This window comes from Saccopteryx bilineata, chromosome 7 (assembly GCF_036850765.1).
Source record: "Saccopteryx bilineata isolate mSacBil1 chromosome 7, mSacBil1_pri_phased_curated, whole genome shotgun sequence".
NCBI lineage: Eukaryota > Metazoa > Chordata > Mammalia > Chiroptera > Emballonuridae > Saccopteryx > Saccopteryx bilineata.
In genome coordinates this window covers 36288604-36315939 of record NC_089496.1, presented here as the reverse complement: position 1 = coordinate 36315939, position 27336 = coordinate 36288604, and the positions used below count along the sequence as shown (strand labels likewise).

The 27336-nt window shown below is 38.9% G+C and overlaps 1 protein-coding gene across 5 annotated transcripts in view; it reads right to left on the bottom strand.

Moving 5' to 3' along the window:
- Positions 1 to 27336, bottom strand: part of BZW2 (basic leucine zipper and W2 domains 2) — a 66983-nt gene that overhangs the window by 20956 nt on the left and 18691 nt on the right. For 4 of the 5 annotated variants that reach the window (XM_066238478.1, XM_066238482.1, XM_066238480.1 and 1 more), the window contains 5 exons: positions 22852 to 22916; positions 14545 to 14721; positions 10470 to 10573; positions 7581 to 7646; positions 3150 to 3285 (listed from right to left, as the gene is read on the bottom strand). In XM_066238478.1, the coding sequence (XP_066094575.1) occupies positions 3150 to 3285; positions 7581 to 7646; positions 10470 to 10573; positions 14545 to 14721; positions 22852 to 22909 (541 nt within the window). In that variant the 5' untranslated portion in view covers positions 22910 to 22916. Of the gene's footprint in view, positions 1 to 3149; positions 3286 to 7580; positions 7647 to 10469; positions 10574 to 14544; positions 14722 to 22851; positions 22917 to 25952; positions 26044 to 27336 lie in introns of those variants that run through there. The other variant, XM_066238479.1, reaches the window with a different exon arrangement.

The following is a 27336-nucleotide window of genomic DNA, read 5'->3' as shown; positions in this document are numbered from 1 at the left end:
TTCAATTAGCAGTGGCTGATACTAAATAAAGCTACAGATGAACAAGCATCATTTCCTTTACAATTTTATAAACAGTAAGTGCATTTAAAATTATTCACGCGTTAAGCTATAAAATATTAATGCTATTATAAATTAAACAGATATTTTAAAAGATTATTAAAATAGATATATTAATCAGGTAACTACTCAATTTTACATATCCATATTTACATTAGGATTTATTTCCAAATTTAATCAGATACCTTGTATACAGTTCTTCCATAAACACTTCAAATTTCTAAATTAATATTCCAATTTTTTTTAAAGGAAGAATTAAGCCTGACCAGGTGGTGGCGTAGTAGATAGAGTGTCGAATTGGGATATGGAGAACCCAGGTTTGAGACCCCGAGGTTGCCAGCTTGAGCGCGGGCTCATCTGGTTTGAGCAAGGCTCACCAGCTTGAGCCCAAGGTCGCTGGCTCGAGCAAGGGGTCACTCGGTCTGCTGTAGCCCCACAGTCAAGGCATATATGAGAAATCAATCAATGAAAAACTAAGGAACACAACGAAGAATTGATGTTTCTCATCTCTCTCCCTTCCTGTCTGTCCCTATCTGTCCCTCTCTTCTCTCTCTCTGTCTCTCCCACTCACACACACACACACACAAAGGAAGAATTAAGGTGTAGTTGAAATAGTACACTGATCTTTCTGAATTGAAGGCTTCACTATTATTGGTACCTAACCAGCCTCAATTACTGTTTCTTCTTTCCTAAGAATTTTCATCTCTCTCAGGCCAGGTGACTTCTAATTAGTCTCAGTCCTGGCACCAACTCTTTCTGCAATGATAAGTTTAATGAACTCAGCTTAAGCTCATCTGCCCGTGGCATCTCCTTGGCAACTACTACTGGGCCCAGGCTGGTCACATGACCAATTTCTGCCAACCAGCTGAAGGCAAGATAAATTATTTTATGTATCCTATATCCACTGAACCTGAATGAGTAAGCATGTGCCACAACTGTACCAGCAGACATCATTTAATGACCAAGAAACCATCCTTGGGGTAAAGCTGATACTATGGAGGGTAATGGGAAAACAAGGAAGGAAAATACCCAAGCCCTGAGTGATTTGCTGTTCACCCTGAAGTCTGACCTACTTTTATATTTATTGTTATGTAAGAAATAAATGTACCTATATACTAATTTGAATCCCATCTTTCCATTACTTGGTAAATACATTCAATTGCTCTATGCTTTATACAAACACCAATTTTTCTAAATTATCTTCATTTGAAGGGCAGAGTAATGGAGCCCTCTCTAACCCCCACCAAATTATGGCTATGACAATTACACATATCTTATAAGCTGGAGAATTTTGTGTTCTAAACTTGTTGATATAGATTTTTAACACTCTGATTAGTTCATAAAGTCAATATAAAATAATATAAATATATGCAATTAAATTTTTAAAATGGCAGATGGTGTAACCTGTATTCTAAGTAAGAAAATCAGGAGTCCAAAATCTAGGCTTAAAACTAACATTTGCATTAAAAGTGGCTCTTGGTGGAAAGGTTGAAGAAATTTCTCTGTATTAGAGATTCTACTGGGTTGGATAACCCAGTTCCCCTTACAGTTGTTGGGTGGGAAACTGGGAAAAAGGTATATTTTCTTAATTATTTCCTATTTTGGAAGCAAGAGCTTAATCCTTTAGTTTCTAAAGATGGTGGAGTAGAAAGAAAAACCCTATGCCATTTCCATAGCAAAGGTATATTTCCTCTCCTTCCCTCTCCCCTTAACATTGTAATATAAACATTTTCAAACATACAGAAAAGCTGAACACATTGGACAGTAAACCCCGTGTACTCACCATCTAGATTCTACAGCTGTTAATAATTTGCCAAATTTGGTTTATCACGTCTATCCATCTAATCCACGTCCATCTATCCATCTAATAATTTTATTATTTGATGTTTCAAAAGAAGTTATATTGTCACTTAGGTGTTTAATACAAACAGAAAGGCAATCATTTTCTGCTATAAAGGTTAAAATAATTTGATGTAACTAATATTTACTGTTTACATTTTATCTTGTTTTTGTAATATAAAATGGCAAAACATCAGTGAAACCTGTGAATTATCATGAATTCTCTTTAGCAAACTACTCTAAAATGTTAATATTAACAACACAGCATTAACAGTTACGGAGTCTGAACTGCTATAAATCTGAACTATTTTAAGCTGAAAACTACAGAAAATCTCTAAATAACATCACATGACTTTTGATTTACTATCCTTTTCTTGGAAACTATAAAACCTTTTCACCCCAGGCATAAATGAGGCTGGGATGTCACATTTATAAGAGAAAAACTTAGTTCTAAGAACAAACAGATGCTTTCATAAAAGTTCTTTTTATTTATTTTAAGAAAAAAAAATCTTTTGTTTTGTGTTCCATTATGTAACTTGAATATCATTATCCTTCTATAAGAAAAAAAACCACACTTTGGTTTTATCCTATAATCAATTGTATGTGTGCCTATCAAACTCCTAATGCCTTAAAATTAAAGCAGAGTCCTAATGCAGCCATCTGGACTTTAAAACGAATGTAATAAATGTTTTAAAAATGTGATCAAAATGAACATCTGATCACAAGTTCTTGAGATATAACAGCTTAGAAGAACAGTCCTAATCAGGTAAATAACAGTTTGGGGGCATTTGGGAATATGAAGGGGCATTTCTGGCTGTTATACTAAATGGAGGTGGGTGCATTTTATGTCTGAGAGCAAAAGAGATTAAATTAAATGTCCCACAAGGCACAAATGAGTCCTGCACAATGAAGCACTGTCCCAACAAAACATGTCAACAGTATGTAAGCTGAGAGAAGTGGTCTGGACTATATCAGTTTCAGGGTATTTGACTTAGGCATTGAGAGTTAACCCAAATGTTCTAGTTTATTAGTAATCTTTATTTGTTTTCGTACAGGTGTGCATATTTCCGATCTAATTTTCTATGATAAACACATACCATTCTCTAGTTTTTGCGAGACACACACACACACTCTCTCTCTCTCTCTCTTACACAGAGGAAGGGAGGATACTGGAGAACACTAAGAAGAGGTATGAGTATTTTTCTAACTCTCTGTGGCCTTTCTTGTCTTTTTACAAACACGCGAGTCCTTACCTTCTTTGACTAAGCTGTCGGTGAAGAGACTGGTGAGGATGGTGGCAGGAAGGGTGCCGTTGCCTAGCAGGATGCCCGACAGCATGGCCAACTTTGTCTGCTCTGTTTCAGTAAAGGCTTTAAGGAAGAGGAGAAGCTGTGGGTCAAACAAAAGAAACCATGTCTATAAAGCAAAGGACTAAAGTAGGCAAACAGCAACAGAACGTGCACCCATGGCACACAACCAGCGGGTCCTGTGCAAGGCATAGTTACTCTGCACTGGAAACACATACATAATATGTTTGATTGTAAACTGGACACTATAAAAAGTGACTTTATCAGACATAGCTCCTCTCTTTCCAAGTTCACTTACATAGACCGTGTTTCCCTATGTATAAGACGCACCTTCATTTGGGGGCCCAAAATTTGAAAAAAACGTATTACAGAAAGTTATTGAACTCAAGTTTTAATCCTCGTAAAATTCATACAATTCCTCATCACTGTCAAAAAAGCAGGAAATGCAAGTAAAAAAATCTACAATCACTGTATAAGATGCACCCAGTTTATAGATACCAAATTTTTCATAAAATGGTGCGTCTTATACATGGGGAAATACGGTAACTATATAGCTAACATTCTCGAGAAGGAAAAGAAACATTTAGAGAACAGTATGAATCATTTACATAAATAATTTACATTTGATTTTGCACAGGACAAGGGTAGTATTACATAATGAGCATAATGTTTCTGAAATACATTATTGTCTTTTACTTTTTTTATTTTTTACTTATTTGGGTGCTCCCCTCCCCTCCCATTACTTCTACCTACTTTCTTTGGGTTTGTTAAAGCAAAACAAATAAATAACAAAACAGAAAAGAGTCAATAAGCTTTGACATCCGGCATATACTTTTTCTGAGTTCACAGCATATAAAACTCTTTAAAAGAAGGCTATTGAGTGAGAAGGGGGTTTTCTAAGTTCTTGCTGCTCTATTAAAAATAACAAGATTCCAACTTGGTATTTCTTGGATCATGCAGGTTTGCCACCAGCCCCGCTGCTGAGGTAATGGAGGATATGCGGTAAAGAAAAGCTCTTAGCGGAGGAAAGGTTTCTGACGCGAGTTGGAAAGACCAGTTCTGGAGAGGTAATTGAGAAAGTAACAGGTCCAGGCGGGCCGAGGGGAGCCCGGGCGCAGGGGAGTGCACGCCACCTCTCTTCTGGATGGTAAGAGCACTGGGCCTCGTGGGACGCTCTCTCCTTTTGCCGAGCCCTCTCTGCCTAGAGCTTGGACTATATTCTGTGGCTATTTTCCCTGTGTCATCAGTCCGTAGGCATGCTACTGAGATCTCCTGGGCTCAATATTACTGCCCGGGCCCTGCTGACTTTTTCATTAGTTTGCACCAATGAAAAGTTATTGGCACCAATAAAGGCTTAAGTGCCAATGAAACTCCATTAATTCTGTGTGGTAGGTATGGCAATATACACTTATTAGCCCCCAAAGTTAAAGGCTTATTACACTACAGAGAGGCTAGGTGACTTTCCAAATATTTATATTATGAATTAAGTGGCCAAAACGGATTCAAACCAGTCCATGCCGCTCCCAATTTATGCCTATTCGAGTGTTGGTGTATTAAAATGAAGTCACCTTCTAAGCTCACAAGGAAACAGGAGTGAGGAAGTAAGGGCCTCAATGGTTAAAGCTCCAGGAGCACCAGGAATGAATGGGGCAGAGTAAAAACTGACCAAATCATACACACGTTAGATCAGCGGGCCTTTTCCTCCTGGTATAAGGATGAGGACGGGTCAAGTGAATAATGAAAAAGGACTTCCCAAATAAAAACTTTAAGACTATTTGTTTAAGGACATGAATATACTTATATTCATTAAAAATACTCCATTATAGGCCCTGGCCAGTTAGCTCAGCGGTAGAGCATCGGCCTGGCATGTGGGGGACCCGGGTTCGATTCCCGGCCAGGGCACATAGGAGAAGCGCCCATTTGCTTCTCCACCCCTCCCCCTCCTTCCTCTCTGTCTCTCTCTTCCCCTCCCACAGCCGAGGCTCCATTGCCCTGGAGGGGCAGAGCATCGCCCACCGTGCCGGGTGGATCCCGGTCGGGCGCATGCGGGAGTCTGTCTGACTGTCTCTCCTCGTTTCCAGCTTCAAAAAAAAAAAAAAAATTAAAAATACTCCATTATAAGAAAATGGTGCAAATATTAGATCATTCTTTTAAAATTAATATTCACATTGCTCGAGTCTATTAATCAACATTAAAATCAGATGTGCATGTACTGCTGCAGGACTTTCATTAAAAAAACACAATACTGTGGAATATAAATCATTCTTGAAAGTATATTCATCACGTGAATGAAATTTTTAAGGAAGTTTTTACAGTTGGAATGAGCTAAGAGAAGTAAAAACATGAGTAATATTATCAGACAAAGCAGTAAGATGTTTAATTTATTTGAATGTTTTACATCATTTTTTCATCATATCCATTTCTCTATTTAATCAAGCACTCTTTTTCTAAGCATCTAGCAATATAATGAATCACATTTTTTTCCACTTAAATTTTTTCATATTATAAAAGTAATACATGATACTAGAATAAAGTCTAACCACAGAATAACATAAAAATGTAAAAACCCTCCCCTCTATTACTAATCCCTTAGAATTAACATTAACTCTGATATGTGTCCTTCCAGATTTTTAGAAGTCTACATATTACAAATAACTACATGTATAACACAGATTGATTTTATTGAATTTACACTGATAACAGCTAAAACTTGTCAAGTGGACCAGATACTCTTCTGAACATTTGCTGAGTATTAATACCTACAACAACCTTGGTCTTCATAGAAAAGAAAACTGAGGCACAAAGAAATTAAGTAACTTACCTAAGGTTAAACTACTAACAAATGGTTTGTTCTGCACCTTGTTATTTCAGTTAACAATTTGTCATGGACAAAAGTTTTCTTTAATCAATTCAGGTGGCTGAGCCTCATTCTTTAAGACTGCATAGTATTCCACTGTATGGATAGTCCATAATTTAATTAATGTCTTCCACCAGGGCACATGCAGGTAATTTCTCAATACTGTGATAAGGACCTTCAAACACACAGTTTTATGTGTCCTTGCTGAAGAACTCTTACAAATGGAAAGTTAGGCCCTGGCCGGTTGGCTCAGTGGTAGAGCGTTGGCCTGGCGTGCAGAAGTCCCGGGTTCGATTCCCGGCCAGGGCACACAGGAGAAGCGCCCATCTGCTTCTCCACCCCTCCCCCTCTCCTTCCTCTCTGTCTCTCTCTTCCCCTCCCGCAGCCGAGGCTCCATTGGAGCAAAGATGGCCCGGGCGCTGGGGATGGCTCCTTGGCCTCTGCCTCAGGCGCTAGAGCGGCTCTGGTCGCAACAGAGCGGTGCCCCGGAGGGGCAGAGCGTCGCCCCTGGTGGGCGTGCCGGGTGAATCCCGGTCGGGCGCATGCGGGAATCTGTCTGACTGCCTCTCCCCGTTTCCAGCTTCAGAAAAATACAAAAAAACAAACAACCCCCCCCCCCCAAAACAAATGGAAAGTTAGGTCATGGAGAGTGTGAATTATTTTTAAAAAGTGATTTTATAGCCAAAATGTTTATTATCTATGCAATTATTTTGAACAGGAGGAAAAAAAGTCAGTAAAAAGCAAAGTATATGTTATGATTTCTTTATAATTTAGGCAGATGTCTAAAATTGGAAACAACGATAAAGAAACATACAAATCTGTGACAAGCTAATATAGTAACTGCTATCTATGTATAAACATATACGCTACATATAAACACATTTAAACTATATATAAAGAGGAACTACTAATTGAAAGAGAGAACGTGTTGTAGAACGTGTTGCAATTACTGAAACGTGTAATACACGTTCTTTAATAAGGTGCTCCTATTTATTTTGCTACTTACTGGAGGCCAGTTATAAGCATTTATTCCCACAACTATCCAAAGCTATGTAACCTTGCTACAGCTATTTCAAAAGCTATTTCACAGATGAGAAAACGCACTGAGACTTACACCGCTACATTATCTCTAAAGATGCGCTTGATCCCTTTGGCTAAACTGTGTTTTCTAAAATGAAGGAATTATACCGAGTATTATCAGCTGCTGTGCATTGCTATTTCACCACTTCAACTATATAATTAAATCACCTTATCTTGATTCTTCCCTTGAAATATTTATTTTTTTTTCATATTTCTGGTTTTCATCTTAAGCTCTACGAAGGCAGAGATTATTCTAAAAGAATATTCTTATTGAACAAAGTATGCTGTCTTATAATAAATGTGATGAAAATAGTCTAGGCTAATCATGTGTTTCTTTCTACAGGTATTATTAGCTAATGATCTGTTATAGTCATTCATTCATTCAACAAACATTTTACAAAAAAAAAAATAAAACAGATAAAGCATTACACTTGAATTACCTTTTTCATAGCATCCTCAAAAGCCTTTTCCAAATACTTATATCTTCTGATGAGTTTATTGAAGACCTAAACATAAAAGAGAATCATTTAATATTATGTAAACAATTTTAAAAGGCAGTAAAAGGAGCTGTAGAAACTCACCCCAACCACAACATGATCTACAATAAAAAATGTGTAGTTAAACATACTCATGCTGTGATATGAGAACTGTAAGCATTTCAAACGAGTTATTCTAGCTGAGGGGGAAAACAGCATCAAATGCACGTTGAATACAATAAATTCACTTGAGAATATAACAGGTGAGCAACCAAAAATAACTTTGATGGAAATGAAATAAATATAATTTAAAAATTGCGAGATGCAGAGATTGAAAGTGACTGAGGTGTGCAGTCCCTGTGGGGATAACGTGATCACCTGCCACCCCTTTAGTTCAAATTAAGCTACAAAACCATACCAAACTCTTTCTCTGGAATTTCATAAGTCATAATCTCTAAGACATTATGTGAAGAATTTGTTTAAGAATACCCTGCTGAAATTAGTTAAGAAAACCAGTATTTGAGCAATTTGTGAAATATATATATACAATTATTTTTAAGTAAGAAGATAACTAAACCAAAGGGGGTTACAGATATAATCACATAGATAGTGGGTTTGATGGATAAGAGATTAGAGTTCAGGAGAGACACAAACACGGTTTAGCAGATGAGCAAAAATGGATATTACTTAATGGCAATAAAAGATTACTGGCAGCCACAATCTAGTTAGAACTCTCCAGCAGGGTGTGCAACTGTGTCAGTGAAACACTGGACTGTTGTTTTTTTTAAGTGGAATGATGTTTGTTATGGACTGAATGTCTGTTTTCCCCCTAAATTCATACGTCAAAGCTCTAACCCTTAATTGTGACTGCACTGGAACTTAGGGGCTTTAGGAGGTGGTTGTATGAGGTCCTAAGCATGTGGCCCTAACTTAATAGGACTGATGGCCTTGTAAGAGGAGCCAGGAGGGACCTCACTAGAAAGCAAGTCAGCTGGCACCTTGATCTGCATGTTCCAACCTCCTGAACTGTGAAATTAAATTGTTGTTAATGCCACCCAATGTGTGGCACTTTGTTATGGCAGCCCCAAAAGACTACACAATGCTCTTATTTAAGGAGGGATTTTATAAATATTATTTTAATAACCAGGGAAATGATGTCTGAATCTAATTCCTTTCTCTTACAGCCATATGGTATACTCTCATCTAAGACCTGCTCAATGCAATCAAGATGGGGTTCCAGAGTAAACACTGCAGGCCGCCCCTTATGGGGACAGAGGATCACGACCCAGGCATGGATCTGATGAGTACTGATTTCCCCTCCAGGTCCTCAGATCTTTCTATCCCAACGGAACGTGAATAGCAAATAATACACCTTGTTACTTGCATTCATTTAATTCTGACAAAAATTCTGTGAGGAAGATAAGGCAGGCATTAACATGATTATTTGGCAGATCTGGGAACTACTACTGAGTATCAGAGCAGGAAAAGAACTCAGAAATTCTGATCCTTAGTGAACTGTGCTTATCTGATATGCCAAAAGGTAAGTGGGAATTTTACGAGTCCAGCTTCTGAACTGAGTCCTTTTGCTCAAGGGCTTTGTGGCCATCTCTCTACAGAGTAGAAGCCAAGATTTATAGAGGACAGGTTAGAACTTGGCCCACTCAATCCCGTGTGTTCTAACCTTTTGGTCTTTGTTTTTATCTGTTACACATTTCTTACATATAAAAGGGAAAGAAATACCTTTGCTAAAATGCCCTGTAATTAAAATAAGTTTTTGAATTACAAATTCTTAATGGCTACATATCTCAAATTAGCTGGCTTAGCGTGCATTACACATTTTAATAACTAAAGTCAGGACAGTGTCTAGGGTCTGAAACTCAATCCCTTAGTCACCAGTAAGCCCTATGGCCTTTTGCATGTATATACTGAAATGTGTATGATGAGACTTGTTGACCAAGGATTGCCTGCAGGGTTCAGCTGGGAAAAACAGCTGACGTTGAAGGGTCCGTGACAGTCCCAGAATAGAAACACACCTCTCCTGAACTGGACGCCAGGCCACACTCAGCTTTATAAAGTAACGTTGTTCCTCATACTCCTGCCACTTCCTGCCCTTCACGAGGGCCTAAAGACTTCTGAATTCTCACCACTGTAATGGATGCAAAAAGAGATTTCATGGCTTTAATGGAAATCCCTCCATCACTACCGAGTGAGAAGATGTCCTCCTCTGGTCTGGGGACCTGCGTTTCCTCTCCTCACAGTGTTTAGGTGCCTTTTCCTGAAAGGCTGCCTGTCTATTTCACATGGACTTACAGTTCCTCATTTAATCTGGATATGAATCCTTCATGGGCTTTATGTCTCACAAATATCTTCTTGTTCTTCCTTTGTACACGATAGTCTCTTAATATGAATTAGCAAACTGAATTAATACTCTATTGGTTGACTTGTATATTGTTTTTAACCCCTGGAGATTATTATAAACAACACTATGATAATTAACACTGCATGCATATCTGCAGGATAAAATCCTAGAAGTGGAATTTCTGAGTTAAGAAAACACGTAGTTGTAGTTTGGAAAAGGAGTGTGCCAAGTTGCTCTCCTGAAGGTTGGACCAATTTGTACTCCCACCAGAAAATGTGTGACTACCCAATTCCCCACGTCCCTTACAGATGAGAGGTAAAAATCTCCCTTTATCACGTTTTAATGCCCATCGCAACTGAGTATCTCCTCAATGTTAGGAGTTACATGTCATCATAGTTAAAAAGCCGCCCGAAGAATTCCTGAACTTAGTGTTTCCCTAAATGCTGTTCAAATGTTCTCCTCGAACGAAACAATGTCTCAACGACAGGCTCTACCTGAGCATGGTTTCGGATGGTTTCATGATCTTCTTTTGCTGAAAACACACAGTGGTTGGTCATCTTGGTCTTGTCACCATCATCTATGCGTGTCCCTCCAGGGGCTGAAAAGAGAAAAGGTAATTAGTTAGCACAACACTGAAATAAGAGAAAATGTGCAGAACAGATCGACCCTGCACTTCAAGAAAAACAATAAAAGATGTAAAACCTAAGAGTACATGACATTTCATAGAATGGTGTACGTGTGTGTGTGTGTGTGTGTGTATGTTGTTATGTATTTGTTTATGTTGCTAATACGATGCAAATTAGTTGTTCCATTTTATACTCACAGCATAGTGTATGAGATCGTTGTTCTACAAACTTGTCTTCACCAGATCTTATTATGATAAGTCCCATTCTTTCCAAACTATATCCTTAACCTTTGACGCTAAGCCACAACATTTATTTAGTTAGCTTAATCCAATTACTGTCAATGCAGTTCTTGACGTTTCTCATATCAGGACATGATTCACTTCACAAGCTTAATATTTTAATGGACCTCAGTTCACCAACACTAGCATTGAGCAGATCTGGCTTTTATGGTAGATCGTGGGCACTCACGAGGCGCACTGGCTAGAAAAAAATACATTTTATTTTCTCTCATCTTTTCGCCCATGGCCTATACGGTATCATGAAATAAGTGGGCTAGAACAAAAGAACAGCATTTTTCCATGACTCAACTTTCCACATTCAAAGTCTCCTCCCGTAAGTTTTAATGGTGACCATTAACACAGTGGTTGATTAGAACAGAAGCAGAACTTCATTTTAATTAGAGTAGAAGTCTGAGCAAGCCAAGTTAGATTAATATCTTTTATATACTCAACAAATATTTATAGTGTAGACTTCAACCAGCCACTTTGTTTGTTTAAGTGCATAACTACCTTGATTTAATTTGTGATTTCAGATACTGGAAAAAAAGGTCTATACATAGCCAATTCTTTCCTGACTCCAGCGTGTAATTTTATAAGTAAATTAGTTTTTAGAAAAGTCAGCTCCTTCAAGAGTCTATTTTCATTCCAAAAATTTATGCATACGATTTAATTAGCTCTCCATAATGAATTCAACCACCTGGACCAAAATTTAATCTTCTCAAAACTCTGGGCTAATAATTCCAACCTGAAAAAAGTTATATAACTGAAAAGTCTGACTTTGAAACTGTAGTCTTTTCTCTTAAGAGGTAAGTTTTAAAAACTACATTCGTTTACAAAACAAAATGGGTAATGCATTAATATTTCGACATTAAAATTTATTTTCCCTGATATTGGGACCATATATTAATTGCTATTTCTAAAAATTTTGGTGAGCCTGCTACTTTTCTCAAAACAGAAGTAAAAAGAAAAAGTGAAATATTCCTTGGATCTACTCTTCAAAGGATACAACTGAGAAACCAAGAAAACTGTTGTTTCAAGAACAATGGGAGAAGGTAAATATTGCTGTGGGTGGGAGGAGAATTCTAAGGCGGTGATTAGTAAACAAAGCATTTCTATGGAAAGAATGTGTCTGACTGGCTTCACTCACTGCGTCACTGGTCTGGCCCAGTAGACAGCGGGGGCCGCACAGCCTGTGCTCAGAGCTGTCCCCGTGTGCCTGCCCTGCTCCTGGATGTATGGATGTGGAGCGAGGGAGTGAGAGCTGGGCTGCAGATATGAACCTGCTAATCACCATGATACAGGTGCTAACTGAAGCCCTGAAACTTGGCCTGACCTGTGGTGGCGCAGTGGGATAAAGCGTCGACCTGGAACACTGAGGTCGCCAGTTCGAAACCTTGGGCTTGCCTGGTCAAGGCACATATGGGAGCTGATGCTTCCTGCTCCTCCCCCTTCTCTCTCTCTCTCACTCCTCTCTCTCTAAAAAAATCAATAAATAAAATATTAAAAAAAAAAAAAAGAAGCCCTGAGACAAGGAATGCAGAGCAGGGAGGTAATTTCATGCACACCTGGGGAGAGAAAGTGTGGAAACCCCAGAGTCAGGTAAGAAGTGACATCCAGACGTAGGAGGAAGTCTAAATGAGCTCATGTAGGGGAAGAAAGTAAAACTTTTCGAGTGTGACAGAAGGGTCACAGTGCCGCCAGGAGGGCTAGAGGAACTGGAAAGGGCCTCTGTGATTCACTAACGAAGTCAGTGTCACCTGGGCAAGAACGAGAATTCACTGAAGACTACTTCTGCATGGAATTTAGCAGTGCACCAATAAAAGTATATTGCAATTAATGAAATACAAAAAGCCAATAATCATGTCATAAAATGTTCAGCTTCGTTATCTTAAAACTTTTAAATAATATGTATCACTTAGCTAATTGACAAAGATCTAAGAACGCGACAAAGTGGAGAGTACCTACGAACGCTAAAGGTAAATAGGAACATGTGATTTTTGGCAAAATGCTAACATTTCTTTTTTTGGGTTGGTTTTTCTCTTTCTCTGACAGGTTGACAGACATAGACAGATATAGATATCTCCATACTTCAATTCATTAATCCCTTGCTAAATACATAAAGATATAACCAAATAAAGGCACAAACATATGTGTATACAGATAATGGTTACAACGCTGTTGATAATAAAGAATATTGGAAATGACTTAAATATCCTTCAAAATCAGCATGCTTTTAATTCTCTCCACAAGCATCCAAGGTTAACGCCGTATAAAAGGCATCAACACGTTGCAGAGTAAACACAAAATAACATGCAGAGTATTATGTTTGTATAAAATCCCATCATCACAAGTTTGTGTATGTAAGTAAGTAGGAGGGAATTCACCAAAATGTTAAAAATGGTTACCTCTGGGCTTGAACACATGACCTATAGCTCTTACGCTTGGACTTGAATTACCTATAGTGATAATGTGAGATATTTTTATAAACAATAACAACAACAAAATTAATCTGTTGTCTGGTGAAAACCAGCCAGACAGATCAGAAAGAGGCCTATAGTAAGTGGGGCCAAGTACCAAAATAAATATAAGAGCTCAGAGGGAGAAATTAAAGGGGGAGTCTACCTCAAAAAACATGTACAGAGAAACATGCACACCTCTCTATAAAGTAGGCCGGCTTAAGCAGTGTTTCCCAATGAAAGGCACTAACAGCGCACTGGGCAGGGCAATTTTTCATTGTACTGACGGCCCTTTGCATAGGAAGTAGGTGGCATTCCTAGCCTCCACTCCTAAGTCTATGTAGCAACCAAAAAACTTCCACATTTGCAAATGTTCTCATGGCAGCTGAAAATCACTAGGGAATTTGACCATTTCTAGTGATTTATGATTACCATAGAAACTAATTATAAAACTAAGTTCTAAGAATAACTATGGAAAAAAAAGGGTGGTTATGGTAGCTAATCAAAATACTATGTCCCTTAAATAGTATTCTTTACAAAAATACTATCTTCCTTGATGCCTCTGCTCTCTAAAGGTACAGTTTTTATTTTGCTTTTTAACATCTTTAATACTTTCAAAACTTCTATCTTTAATTCTTTAGCTATGAACTCACAATTGCAAAGATGTTTTTAAAATAAGATTTAAATTTTGTATTTCTTAGATATTTTATTACTTATGCATAAATGGCATTTAATGAAACACTGGCATAAAATTTATTGACACAGTTACATTTTATTGCACCAAAAAAAAAAAAAAAAAAAAGAAAATGGTGGCTTTCAAAAGGAAAGTTAGCATGGCCTTAGGGGTAAAATAAATACAGTGGAAGGATCTAGATGACATATACATATTATGTACTGCAGAAATTATTCCTCCCGTGTTAAATGCTCAAGAAACATTTCAGGATTAGGAACACATGGGAAAGTTGGCTTCTAGCTAAAGCAAAGTGGCCAACTGTGCTGTAATGTCAACAAAAACCCCCAATTCTATGTCTCCTTTACTAATAATCATTTCACAGCTACGTTAATACCATTCCAAATTGTAATTTGAGGTAAAAATTGTTGGGATTCCCACAGACATAAACTTGTAAAGACTCTTATCTTGCAAGAAAATACTTGAGTCGAATTAAAAGTCCATATCCTACAGCGAGATGTTATATACCACAGGCTTACCAAGCATACTGCCAGCCACCAGGATATCAAAGAGAGTGTCTGCATAGCGACGATAATCTAATCGCGAGCCAGTCGAGTCCAGAAACTTGGCTACAGCTTCAAGGTCATCGCCAGCTTCATTAAGCCCCTGGACAAGTGTATCCCTGAAGACTGTGGGTTCGAATTTCTCTTTTTCATCTAAAAAGAAAATCAGATCATTCCTTTATTTACAGATTGCATTCCCAAATACAGCCATTACTTCCTTTCTTCCCCATTCTATACTTGATATTGTAATTATTTAGAAGTTGGAGGGAAATTACATTTTTCTACTAGATTTCCATGTTTTAAAACCCCTTGTTCAAATATTTACTCAAGCAAATAATTTATTTCGGTTCCAAGAGACCACAAAAATATGTTAACTCTGATACATAAAAAAAATGATGATTGATCATTTGTGTTATTCACAGAATGGGAAAATGTAATCCATTAACTCTAACTATCTGAGAAAAAACAGAGTATAACACTCAAAACTTAAAATCGTGTTTCATCTAAGACAGATAAAAAAAACTGATCCAGGGAGAATCACTTTAAAATAAAAAATAGAAAATAGAATAAAGAGAGGGAGGAAATAAGACGGACATCACTTTTTAATTTTTTTATTGTGATATAAGTGGCATATAATATTATATTACTTTCAGGTATACAACATATTGATTAGATATTTTTATATATTGTGAAATAATTAATACAATATATCTAATTAATTAACATCTATTACCACACATAATTACAATATATTTTTTATGAGAACTTCTAAGATCTACTCTCTTGAAAACTTTCAAATATACAATACCAGTATTGTTAACTATAGTCACCATGCTGTGCATTCCATCCCCAGGACTTGTATGTTTTACAACTGGAAGTCTGTACCTTTTGACTATCTTAACCCATTTCACCAACTCCCCAACCTCTGCCTAGCCCACCAAACTGTTCTCTGTATCTATGAGTTTGGTTAAGGCCTTTAAAGTCCACTCATGATGCCACAAACGGCAGGATTTCCTTCTTTTTATGGCTGAATAATATTCCATTTTATATATATACCTGATGTCCACTGATAAACATTTAGATTGCTTCCATATCTTGGTTATTGTAAATAATGCTGTAACAAACAGGGGAGTGCATACATCTTTTTGAATTAGCTTTTTTTGTTTTCTTCAGATAATCACCCAGAGGTGGAATGCTGTATCATATGGTAGTTCTACTTTTTAATTATTGGAGGAACCTCCACATTGTTTAACTTACTGGCTGCATCAATTTTCATGACCAACAATAGTGTAAAAGGGTTCCCTTTTCATCACAATCTCACCAACACTTCATATTTCTTGGAGGGACATCTCTTTTTAGAAGATTAATTAATTTAGGGTACTTAAATATTTAATATGTATCATGAGCTATATGTGTAGATAAATATATAGCTTTAGAGCAGATGTTCTCAACGGTTGACACCATTATAAAGTACTGAGGATTTTGAAGAGGTTACATCTAGGGATACTTACTTTATAGAAATTAAAATAGGAAATTCATTAAGTAAAAACACTTAGTGAGAAGAGAGGTACTGTTTCACATTTTTGCAAATCTCTCTAGCACCTGGCTTAGCAGCAGACAGATAGGTTCCCCTAAGGACGCGATCTGTTGTGCTATCATCACACATCCTCTAGCCCCGGAAAATGCCACTGCCAACTCACACGACAGTAATGAGAGGGGCAAATATCTTAGCAGTATTTTGATTTTGTAGGTCCCCTGAAAGGGCTTTAGAAGATATAGGGGCCCTGGCCGGTTGGCTCAGTGGTAGAGCGTCGGCCTGGCGTGCAGAAGTCCCGGGTTCGATTCCCGGCCAGGACACACAGGAGAAGCGCCCATCTGCTTCTCCACCTCTCCCCCCCTCCTTCCTCTTTGTCTCTCTCTTCCCCTCCCGCAGCCGAGGCTCCATTGGAGCGAAGATGGCCCGGGCGCTGGGGATGGCTCCTTGGCCTCTGCCCCAGGCGCTGGAGTGGCTCTGGTCGCCACAGAGCGACGCCCTGGAGGGGCAGAGCATCGCCCCTGGTGGGCGTGCCACGTGGATCCTGGTCGGGCGCATGCGGGAGTCTGTCTGACTGTTTCTCCCCGTTCCCAGCTTCAGAAAAATAAAAAAAATAAAAAATAAAAAACAAGAAGATATAGGAATATAGATTTCACGTTGCTTTCTATCCTCAGCAGACAGATGTCTTCTTGAAGGTTACTCTGGAGTCCGATCTTGAACAAAGTTAAGGGTATATATTGTTGGAAAGACAAGACATTAAAAAAAAAGAAAAAAGCCTAGGTTACAGATTTAAGATTTAATTCAAAGAAGTTTTTTCACCACTCAGGGAGAATAAGTCTAGATGTGGTGAGAGAGGCTCCAGCGATGAACCTAAAACTTCTAAAACAGCTTTGTTGCCATAATGTCTTCAGAGAGCTAGGTGGATATTGCAACTATAAAAAAGGAGGAGGAAGAAAAGGAGAAAGAATGCTACCAAAAAAAAGGGGGATCATTTCATGAATAGAAAAGAGTTCTTGGAAATAAAACACACCACTGAAAAGATTACAAACTCAATAGCGAAGTGACTGACCTAGAAAACAGGGGCGAAGAGGGAAGAAAAAGGACTGAGCAAGTTGAATGTCCCAATCATAAGTACAATAAAAAGAAAATTAAAAAATAAATTAAAGGAAGTTGTTTAAAAATCTCAAGAAAGTTTTCCAGAATTGAAGGGTGTAAGTTTCCCCACACAGGGCCGTCCGGGCACCAGGCACAGGGCCTGAAAGTGGATCCACAGTGAGTTGCATTCATGACCGAGATATCTCAGAATCCCGGAATCAAGCAACTATCTGAAGTTTCAGGGGCAAGAGAACAAATCGCCTATTAAGTATCAAAAACAGAATGGCAAGGAATGCGCAACAGAAATACCATAAGCAGAGAAATTTCTACAAAATTCTGAGGGAAAATTATTTCCAAGCTAAAATTCCTGCATTCAAACTCTTAGTCAAGTGAAAGTCCTGAAGAACCGTAGTTTGAGACATTGAAAGCCTCAACAATTCTGTGTCTCATATATTCTTTTTTAAAGCTATTCAAGCAGGCAGTCCACCAAAATGAGAATAACGTGAGCTCACAATCTTATTAAGTCATGAGATCACAGGAAAAAAGAAAAAAAAAATATCAGAGACAGGCAATAGTATTCTTCAGGATAGCGACTGCCAGGTGTCCCAAAACTACAGCCCGCAGGCCGCATGCAGCCCCCTGAGGCCATTTATCCGCCCCCGCCGCACTTCTAGAAGGGGCACCTCTTTCACTGGTGGTCAGTGAGAGAGCACTGTATGTGGCAGTCCTCCAACGGTCTGAGGGACAGTGAACTGGACCCTGTGTAAAAAGTCTGGGGACCCCTGGAGATAGTTCAAGCATTTTACGTTGACAGCTCACAGCCGCCGTAAAAGTAAACCAACCGGGCGAGTGTTTTACAATATAATTATATACACATTCCTTCAATATAATAATGTTAGAATTCCTAATGTTTTTATTAAGATATTTACATAACAAAGGGGAAGGTTATAGGGTGACTAGGTTTAAGGCACAGGAAACAAAGCAAAAAAAAGTTATTAAACTTATTAAATCCAAGGATAAAATGAAGATCCGAAAAAGAAAATTAGTCAAACAACAGTTCAGCTATAAGTAGCATGTACAAAGCCTCAATGATGTTAACCCCGAGCAATGGTCCAGCTAAAACTGTGATCTAATGAAAAGGTAGAGAAGAAAGAAAGGCTGGCTCGGGGCAGCGGAAGAGTTGAATCTTCATCCTCCATTGCAGGAAGTGCATACATAACAAGTCCAACAGAAAATCAGGAAACAGCCATTGAAGAATGTATTTTGGCTACATGAATGTAAATGTTGGAAGAAGCAGTTAAAGAGTAGAAAGAGTTCTCCTGTGGAGCAGATGTTGTTATAACATGTCCTGCCGAGCAGTTTAACTATTTAAACCATGTGCATGTGTAACTCGGATGCAATTAAAAACTACGTTTAAAAACCAGACAGTACTTGTCTGGTTTGTACAGACTGGCTACTTATAATAGTTTCACAAGGGGTTAACACCACAGTCTCAGAACCAGAGGAGAATGACATTCCCAATACCTGTCAGCTTCAAGCAGCATCAGATACCCATAGAGTCAGATGTAAATGAACCCGAACTCTATGGGCATCATGAGCAAGGGTTAAAAAGCCCTTCTGACTCCACAGGCAAAATATCATGCACCCAAGAATATGCAAATGTTGACTGTAGAAAAAATAAAATGAGAATCTTGTTGTGTAGATGGGGAGGAGGAGAATGGGAACTCTACAGGACAGATAATGCCGAGCTGCAGGAGTGGGTGGGTCACTGACTGAGCAGGAGTAACTCATAGGCAGGAAAAGAAAACCACATCCCCTACTCAGGCCCTAGCCAAAGGCTAATCCTCCTACCCCCATGGAAAAATGGTCCCTTTCCTGTAATATGAGAACTAGTAAAGGCCACAAGCTGTTTATTAAGTCTTATGACCAGTTTCCAAAATCAATTGAGGCCATCCCCAAAATGGCACCATAACATGCCTGGATGTTGATTCAGGTGGTGGAGTAGACTTTGATGGTTTGAAAATTATAAATTCAAGGCACTGGAAAATAAAAGTTGGTAAATAAGGTAAACCCCGACTATGCTACGAATTCATGCAGAGGACTTTGTTCTGAATCGAAGAGACAACTGAAAAACTTTTGTTTGTAAAAAGGCCTCCATCCTCCAGAAGATTTGCCAAGGAGGAGGAAAAGGAAAAAGAGGAAGACAGCATGTCATGGCCAGAGATACCTCAACAGCGAGCAATAATGCGCGAGGTCAGAACGATCACTTACAGCTTGGAAATCTTAAAAAGTCACGAGGCATGATGGGATTGATAATTCTTTTGCAGGCTGAAAACAAAACTCCCACCCGCTAAGACAAGCATCCATCCAGAGGAATACACCATTTCTGTACTGGAAACATTGGTAAGAACACGGATGGAAGTTTGAGGAAACAAGACATTTAACTGAAAGGTTCTTTTCCATCTGAAATAATAGTATATGTAATTTCGTATTCCATGTGAATATAGTCTAGCAGAAATGCTAACAAACCCTGACAAAAATATGCCACTGCTTCTTTAAGCTTCCATTTGGCAGGTCAAACCTCCGTTCAAGTGGGAATATATAATTAAGAGTCTCAAATTTTCACTGTGTTGGTGAATCACTAGAGTGACACAGAAGAGTTAGTCACAATAGCCCTTACACTGACATAGAGAAATGGGCCCATTTCTGACACTTGAATATGCCTGTAAGTTATCTAAATATGATACATCGCTTTCTCTGGGAATTACGGTAACTGGGTAATATAGCACTTTTCCAACCTGTTAATTAAGTGATAACATAACTTACATTCCTGTTTGAGGGTCACTGAGGTATATATTAAGTAAATAACTATCAAGGGTGTTCTAACTACACACACACACTGACACATTCAAAGCTTACACCACGTCTCGTGAATCTAATTGATTTAAAACCACTGGCAGAGATCTAAAGTCTCAGGGAGAAACCTGAGACTCGCTCATCATTCTGGATGCATGCAGTTTGGTCATTTATTTCTTCTTCTATTTTCACTAATTTTTATCCAAGGTCCCTACAAAATTTACAGGGAGGCCAGTTTAGTTAGTAAATATTTCAATTAGCTGAGCATCGCAAGGGCTCAGGGGAGAAAAGTTTATCCTTTGAGATTCCCACAAACCACACTGGGGAAAGCATAACGTCTTTGCAGAAGATATCATAAACAAGATATGAATATTTCATCAAGAAAAAACAGTCTTAAAGGAGGTCTATATGATGAGTCCTACCAGAATGTTGAATTATGATGTTAAGTAACAAGAAATGCATGTTTGTACCAAACTGTACATGGAAGAGCATTAGCTTTGCTAGGAAATGTTTCAGAAAGAAGGCAGATCGTTGGGAGACAGTCTATCAAAATGACCTTCAGACAGCCTCAGTAGACTTCCCCTCAGCTTTAAAATTTCCAACCATTTATCTGAAGTCAGCCCCGTCACAATAGAAAGAAAAAAAATAAAAGCCAAAGCACAATAAATCGTCAGGCGGCAATTCGCTTTACAAAGATTAGAAAATGAGGTTGACTCTATTTTTTCCCAGGCAACAGTCTGGCACAAAATGGCTCAAGTGCTGTTTAAATCTCCAACAGACCTGAGTTACATAAATCCAGAGCAACTAAGAAACAATGTATCATACATTTCCGGCCTCTCTGGAGAGCTCCAGCAGCAGTAAAACGCAGGCACTATCTTGCCCACCAACTGAATCAGGCCAACCAGCTCAGGATTAGAGAAGACCTTTCCGGTTTAAAACCGAAGACTCTCTAAGGCCAGTGTGCTTGTCAAATCACGCCTGCTGTTGTGCAAGACATTCTTGGGCTGGCTCTTGGCCTTGGAGCTCAGTTCCCGTGCGTGAATCAGTGTTGCACTAATAAAACTGCAGTGAGATCCAGGTCTGAGATTAGCACGTTCCCTCAGCCGGCTGGGGAGGGCAAACCTTTCTGCACCTCAACATTGGGCATCTATTAAATATTATCACATTATTAGGCCCAACAACACCTTAACTGTAATTATGTTTCTCAACTACATTGTCCCTTATTAAGTCCTTTGGCAATCAACTATGATGTATTCTTTTTCTTTTTTCCCAAGGTGCTTTAAACAGTAAGACAGTGAATGCACGTTGGTTGTAGGGCTTGTCTTGGTACCAGCTTCCAGACCTCAATGGGAAAGTCGCTTTGCTAAAGGACTAAAGAGGGCAGCGGCAGCTTATGCGGAGGAGTCAGGGATTTCAAAAACAGAAAATTGAAAGAGAGAGGGTGTAAAACAGAAATACTGCACACAATAACCATTTGGTTACTTTAACATTTTGTCAAATTTCATCTTTTAGTGGGGACGTGAAGCTTCCCAGCAGGTAGCATTTGCAGGGGTCTCCAAACTTTTTACACAGAGGGCCAGTTCACTGTCCCTCAGACCGTTGGAGGGCTGCCACATACAGTGCTCCTCTCACTGACCACCAATGAAAGAGGTGGCCCTTCCAGAAGTGCGGTGGGGCCGGATAAATGGCCTCAGGGGGCTGCATGCGGCCCGCGGGCCGTAGTTTGGGGACGCCTGATTTATAGTTAAATTCAGCCTTAGTGCTATCCAGGGGCTCTTGGAAACACTTCTGATCCAAACCATCTACTCTGCTGAGACGTCTTCTCTTTCCATATGACTAGACTCGCTCCGTGCACAGCCCCAGGAAACTCCAGCGGCGGGTCCTGCCCCCATACCTCCACTGGACACGCCAAAGGGATATAATGTGAGTTATCAATTTAACAGCACAGCACTGCATGACCAGTAATTGGCATTATGCTTCAAAATCAGCAATGAGGTCTTCAGAAAGACATCCAACCACCATTTACCTTTGTATATAATGCTTTCTTGTAATATTTTTAGTCACTTTCCTCACTGTTAGTCAACACATGAATTTCATCTGTTTCCTATTTTAAAACGTTTCCCTATCAAGTACTGACTAAACCATTCTTAAATCCAAGGGGATCGCTACATAATTATGCAAAATGGATCAAACACAAACGTTTAAAAATATCCTTTTCACAGAAAGGGTGGTTATGAACATAACATAAAAAGGAGAAATCACTCCCACAAATGGAAATTTTATCATGGCCCTCACACTACTCTTCCCTACAGAAGACACTTGCAAATAATGTGAGCTTTAAAGATGTTTAGGGCAGTAAGTTTAATATAACTCCTTAAATTCTGAAAAGGTAAAAACTCTCCCTAATTTACTTTTCTCTTAGTGGTAGCATCCTATCAACATAAAAAAAAAAAAAAAAGCAAAACCCAAATACAAATGCTGATGTCAACATGTTAACCAACCGTCTTCACAGCCTCACAAGAAAGTGAGGCAACCTGAACAGATACAATTATCCTCATTTTGTAGATAACAAACCAGCTCAGGCAAGTTACATGACTTGTCCAAAACCAGACACCTGAGTGACTGGCAATTCTGAGGCTGGGTCTCAGAGCTTCAGATACTCCATCCCGAGTTCAAAGGAGTAGAATAGTGAGGCTGCTGGAAACAAGGATGTCATTCTAATTCTTCCCCGGTGTAAATTGCGATTGGAACATTAAGCACATGCGCAACCCCCCACTCAAACACACAACGCAACCTACCCCTTTTCCGAGTTTTGAACCGCTGGCCTGTTAGCACTGGCTTCTGATGCTTATTCATAAAATTTCTGAAAACAAAACAAAAATAAAGATTATGCATTTTCTTTTTTTAATATTTTGCATTTTCAATTAAGCAGTTCATATAAAAATGTATGGCTAATCAATATATGTTTAATCTCACCCATACTGAATATACTTTTAAAAATAAGGTATAATTTTAACCACGGAACTAGCAAAAGTTTTAAAGTTTACTAATATCTAGTATTGATAAAGGACACAGGGAAAACCACCTCAGACCTAAACTTTGCATAAGGGATACACTTGATACAGACTCTTGAGAAGCATTTGTTGAATATCTATAAATATTTACATGTACACAAACCTGGGTTCCAGTAGTTCCTTTCCTAGGAATTGACTCTACAGTTGTAGCCACACAAATATGCAAATATACCTTTGGGAGTCTGTGTATAAAAGGATTTAGTTTTGCATTGTTGGGTGCATAAAAAAACGGAAACGGAAATGCTCATCAACATGAGGCTGGTTAAGTGAGTTCTAAAAAGCCATCACATGAAACTTTCTCAAGTTTTACAAAGAAGAATTAGCCTGGCTACCTCTCCGCTCATGTTTCCTACATCCTCCTCGCCTCCCGCCAGGCACTGTGCTCCAGCAACACTGCCCTCTTTCATCTTCCAATGGGCCAGAGGTGGTCACCTCTCTTCTAGGAAGGATCTCACCTCAGTCACGCACTTGGCCTGCTCTCTACAGCCAATCAAATGCCTCCTTTGCGGAGAGGTTTGGTTTCTCTTCACAGTACCAGGCTGCCCCTGCCAGGTTACTATGCTCTGTCTGCCTGTTGTTGTTTCTCCCACGAGAGTGCCACCTCCATGTGGGTAGGGAGCTTACACGTTTGACTCCATTGTATGTTTTTAGCACCAAAAATAATGCTGAGTAAAGAGTAAGCATTGAATCAACTGTCTAATAAGCTGTGACATGGTCATGGAAAGATGACTGAGGCCCTGGCCGGTTGGCTCAGTGGTAGAGCGTCGGCCTGGTGTGCAGAAGTCCCAGGTTCGATTCCCGGCCAGGGCACACAGGAGAAGTGCCCATTTGCTTCTCCACCCCCTCCCCTCCTTCCTCTCTGTCTCTCTCTTCCCCTCCCACAGCCGAGGCTCCATTGGAGCAAAAGATGGCCCGGGCGCTGGGGATGGCTCCTTGGCCTCTGCCCCGGATGGGCAGAGCGTCGCCCCCTGGTGGGCGTGCCGGGTGGATCCCCGTCGGGCACATGCGGGAGTCTGTCTGACTGCCTCCCCGTTTCCAGCTTCAGAAAAATACAAAAAAAAAAAAAAAGATGACTGAGAAATTGCTAATGGAGAAAGCAAGGGGAATAAGAGTGTAAAACATAATTTTTTTGGTTAAAAAAGAAATATATATATATTGTATATATACACACACACACACAATATTTGCTTTTTCAGGAAAGCAAAATTTCAGAAAGCTATAAAAAATTGCTAGAAGGTCCTTCATTTGTTTTGTTTTGTTTTTTTACCTCAGAAGGCAGAGATTTGGGTATTCTAGATTCTTCCATTGGGTTTAATACAATTAAAAACATATTAAGTTATCTTTTAAAAAGTAAAAAAAAATAAGACCTTTTATAAATTGAGAATAATTCTGCTGGCATAAATATTATAATCTGAAAATATCTCTAGATTGCCTAAATTATGAAGACCAAACAATTAACATAATTTCAAGGAAATTATTTATCTTCCAAAGTTTTAAAACATTGTGACTTGAAAATATCTACATTTGCTCCAGTATTTGCATCATTAAACAGTCAAGAAGGTCTGGAGTGTTCAAGTAAATTACTTATGTCTCAAAGTTTTAAAAAAAATCTTAAGCATAGAAAAATTATTATTCAATTTATTACTAAAAACTTTCTTCCTACCCATGAAAAGAGAAACTTGTATCTTCACATAGAGAGCAATCTGTTTATCACTGAAAACTTTAATCATAACTTAAAAAATGAAACTAACTAAAATAAGATAACAAATCCAAACCATAATATGGCTTAAGTGGAGGAAATTTTGATCAATTCTATGAAGTAAAATAAACAATGCACCATGCTTTGCAAAATAAAGGTAGTGAAGGCGGATTCCATGCCCTCCCAAAGCGTGGAGCCTCTGGAGATTAGATCCCAGCACTTACAAAGCTCTCAGTGAGGTGAGAAAACAGCAGTGCAGTCCTGGACAGGGGCAGAGAAAGGGACTCATCGCTCTATGAGTACCCAGCAGCTATGTATTGAACTAGTTATAAATGTAATACACTCAACCAATGAAATCTAGTTTTATGTGACAGATGTTAGAAATAAGAGCTTCTGACGCATTATTTATGTCCATTGCAAAGCTCTCTTTCATTTAAAAACTTTCCTGTGGGCATTTTCAATGGATTTGCTCTGGATCAGCAAACATTTCATGAGGGAACAGGTATGTATGGACATACACATACACGTGCAGCCGTGCAGATCTTCTCCTGAGGTCTACACCTCCCCCAGACAACAGGTACCATGTATAATGTGTTCTTGGGTTTGTAGAGAAAAGCACCTGTTAAAAAGCTGGAGGTCTCACACTGAGATGCATAAACAAAACAAAAGAAAAAATACAGAGCGTACGTACGTAACTGGCCTGAAACTCCTCTAGTAGGTAAACGTGCAAGGAAGGAGTTAGTCTTTGCCAACAATGTTGTATTTGAAATAAAATATATTTTAGAAGTGTGAGCCCCTGCTAAAAGTTTCATTTTAGGATCCAGAATATAAACACACAGCACCCCCAATTCCTCCTTTGCACTGTTTCTATTTTGCTGCTAACAGAGAATTAGCACATAACCTACCTGCGAGGCAATTTATTTTAAAAATCGTTAGCTCCAGTTTAAACTTTCTTCAGTTCTAAACACAAATGTTTCTTTCCTCATAGCCTGTTATGTGAACTCATGTTTCCTACCCTCACTATATTCTATGTGGAAAATAACAGTTACATGTAAACATGAGAAAGATGGAAAGATTCTGATGTACACAGCACTGAAAATGAAAACAAACACACACAGAGACTCACCTATGGGTACTGAAAGATTAAATGAAGATATTCTGTGCACCAAGCCTCTACCGTGGAAGCCGTTACTATTTGGGGCAGTGGCTTGCTTTCCCTCTAAATTTAGCTCTCCCTGCTACAGTATAATCTGCTCCGGTGAAGGTCAGCCTTTATAAGGCTCTCACCGAAGCCCTGGCCACAGGGAAGCAAGGGCACTTTGAATAAGAAACTGTGCTCCCACTCAGCCATAAAAGAGAAGGAAATCTCACGCTTGCCACAGTCCGGAGACTGGGAGAGCACGACGCTAAGTGAAATAAGCCAGTCGGAGAAAGACACATACCATATGATTTCACTCATAGGTGGAATCTAATGAACAAAATAAACTAACAAGCAAGACAGAAACAGATGCATAGATTGAGAATAAACAACTGTCAGAAGGGAGAGGTTTGGGGGACTCGGTGAAAAAGGTGAACGGATTAAGCAGAAAAAAACTCCTCACAGACAACAGACAACAATGTGGTGATCACCAGAGGAAGGGGGGGGGGGGGAGAAGAGGGTAAGGGGGATAAATGGTGAGGGAAGGTGACTTGACTTGGGGGAGTGAGCACACATTACAATATACAGATGATGTGATATAGAATTGTATACCTCAGACAAAATTTTATTAACCAATGTTTCCCCAATAAATTTAAAAAAAAATAGAAAGAAAAGAAAGTAATTGTGGTAGCTTAAACCTGGGACAGTAACAAGAAAGAGTAACAGTAAGACAGTTTTATGGGCCAATGTCAAAAGCTTACTTTTATGAGGTTGTATTAAAATTTACAACTTAAAATCAACTAACTAAAAATACATACATATATATACTGCTCACAGAAATTAGGGATATTTCAAAATGAATATGAATTTTTGTGAGCAGTGTATTTTTCAATCAGGAGTTTAAGATCTTGCAAAGACGGATCCATCTGGGGCCCAGCCTATGCATCAGGAGCTGGCCTCCATCAGAAAGCCAGAAGCCAAACACAGAGACAAAAGAAGCTCACGTCCCACCAAGACAGAAAAGCTCCATGCTTTAACATTCCTTCTGAAAAACGTATGCAACACGTTCAAACAAAGTGGATTTTGGTATTTCATGTATTATCTAAGAGACTAAATTCCTTAGGTATTTCACAAGATAAAAGAACATAAAAATATTAGATTGAGCCATCAATCAAAAATTTGAAGGCAGGTACTTTATTAATGAAATATAGCTTTTTGAATACATTCCTATGTTTGTCTACTCTGAGAGATTTAATTGAAAGGTTTTTAGGTCTAACAGATAAATCTCACCCCATTTCACTCTTGATTTTCTAACTGTCCTTGTGTTCTTGGCGGGTTTTGTCACTTACTCCCACTCAGACTCTGGGCCCGA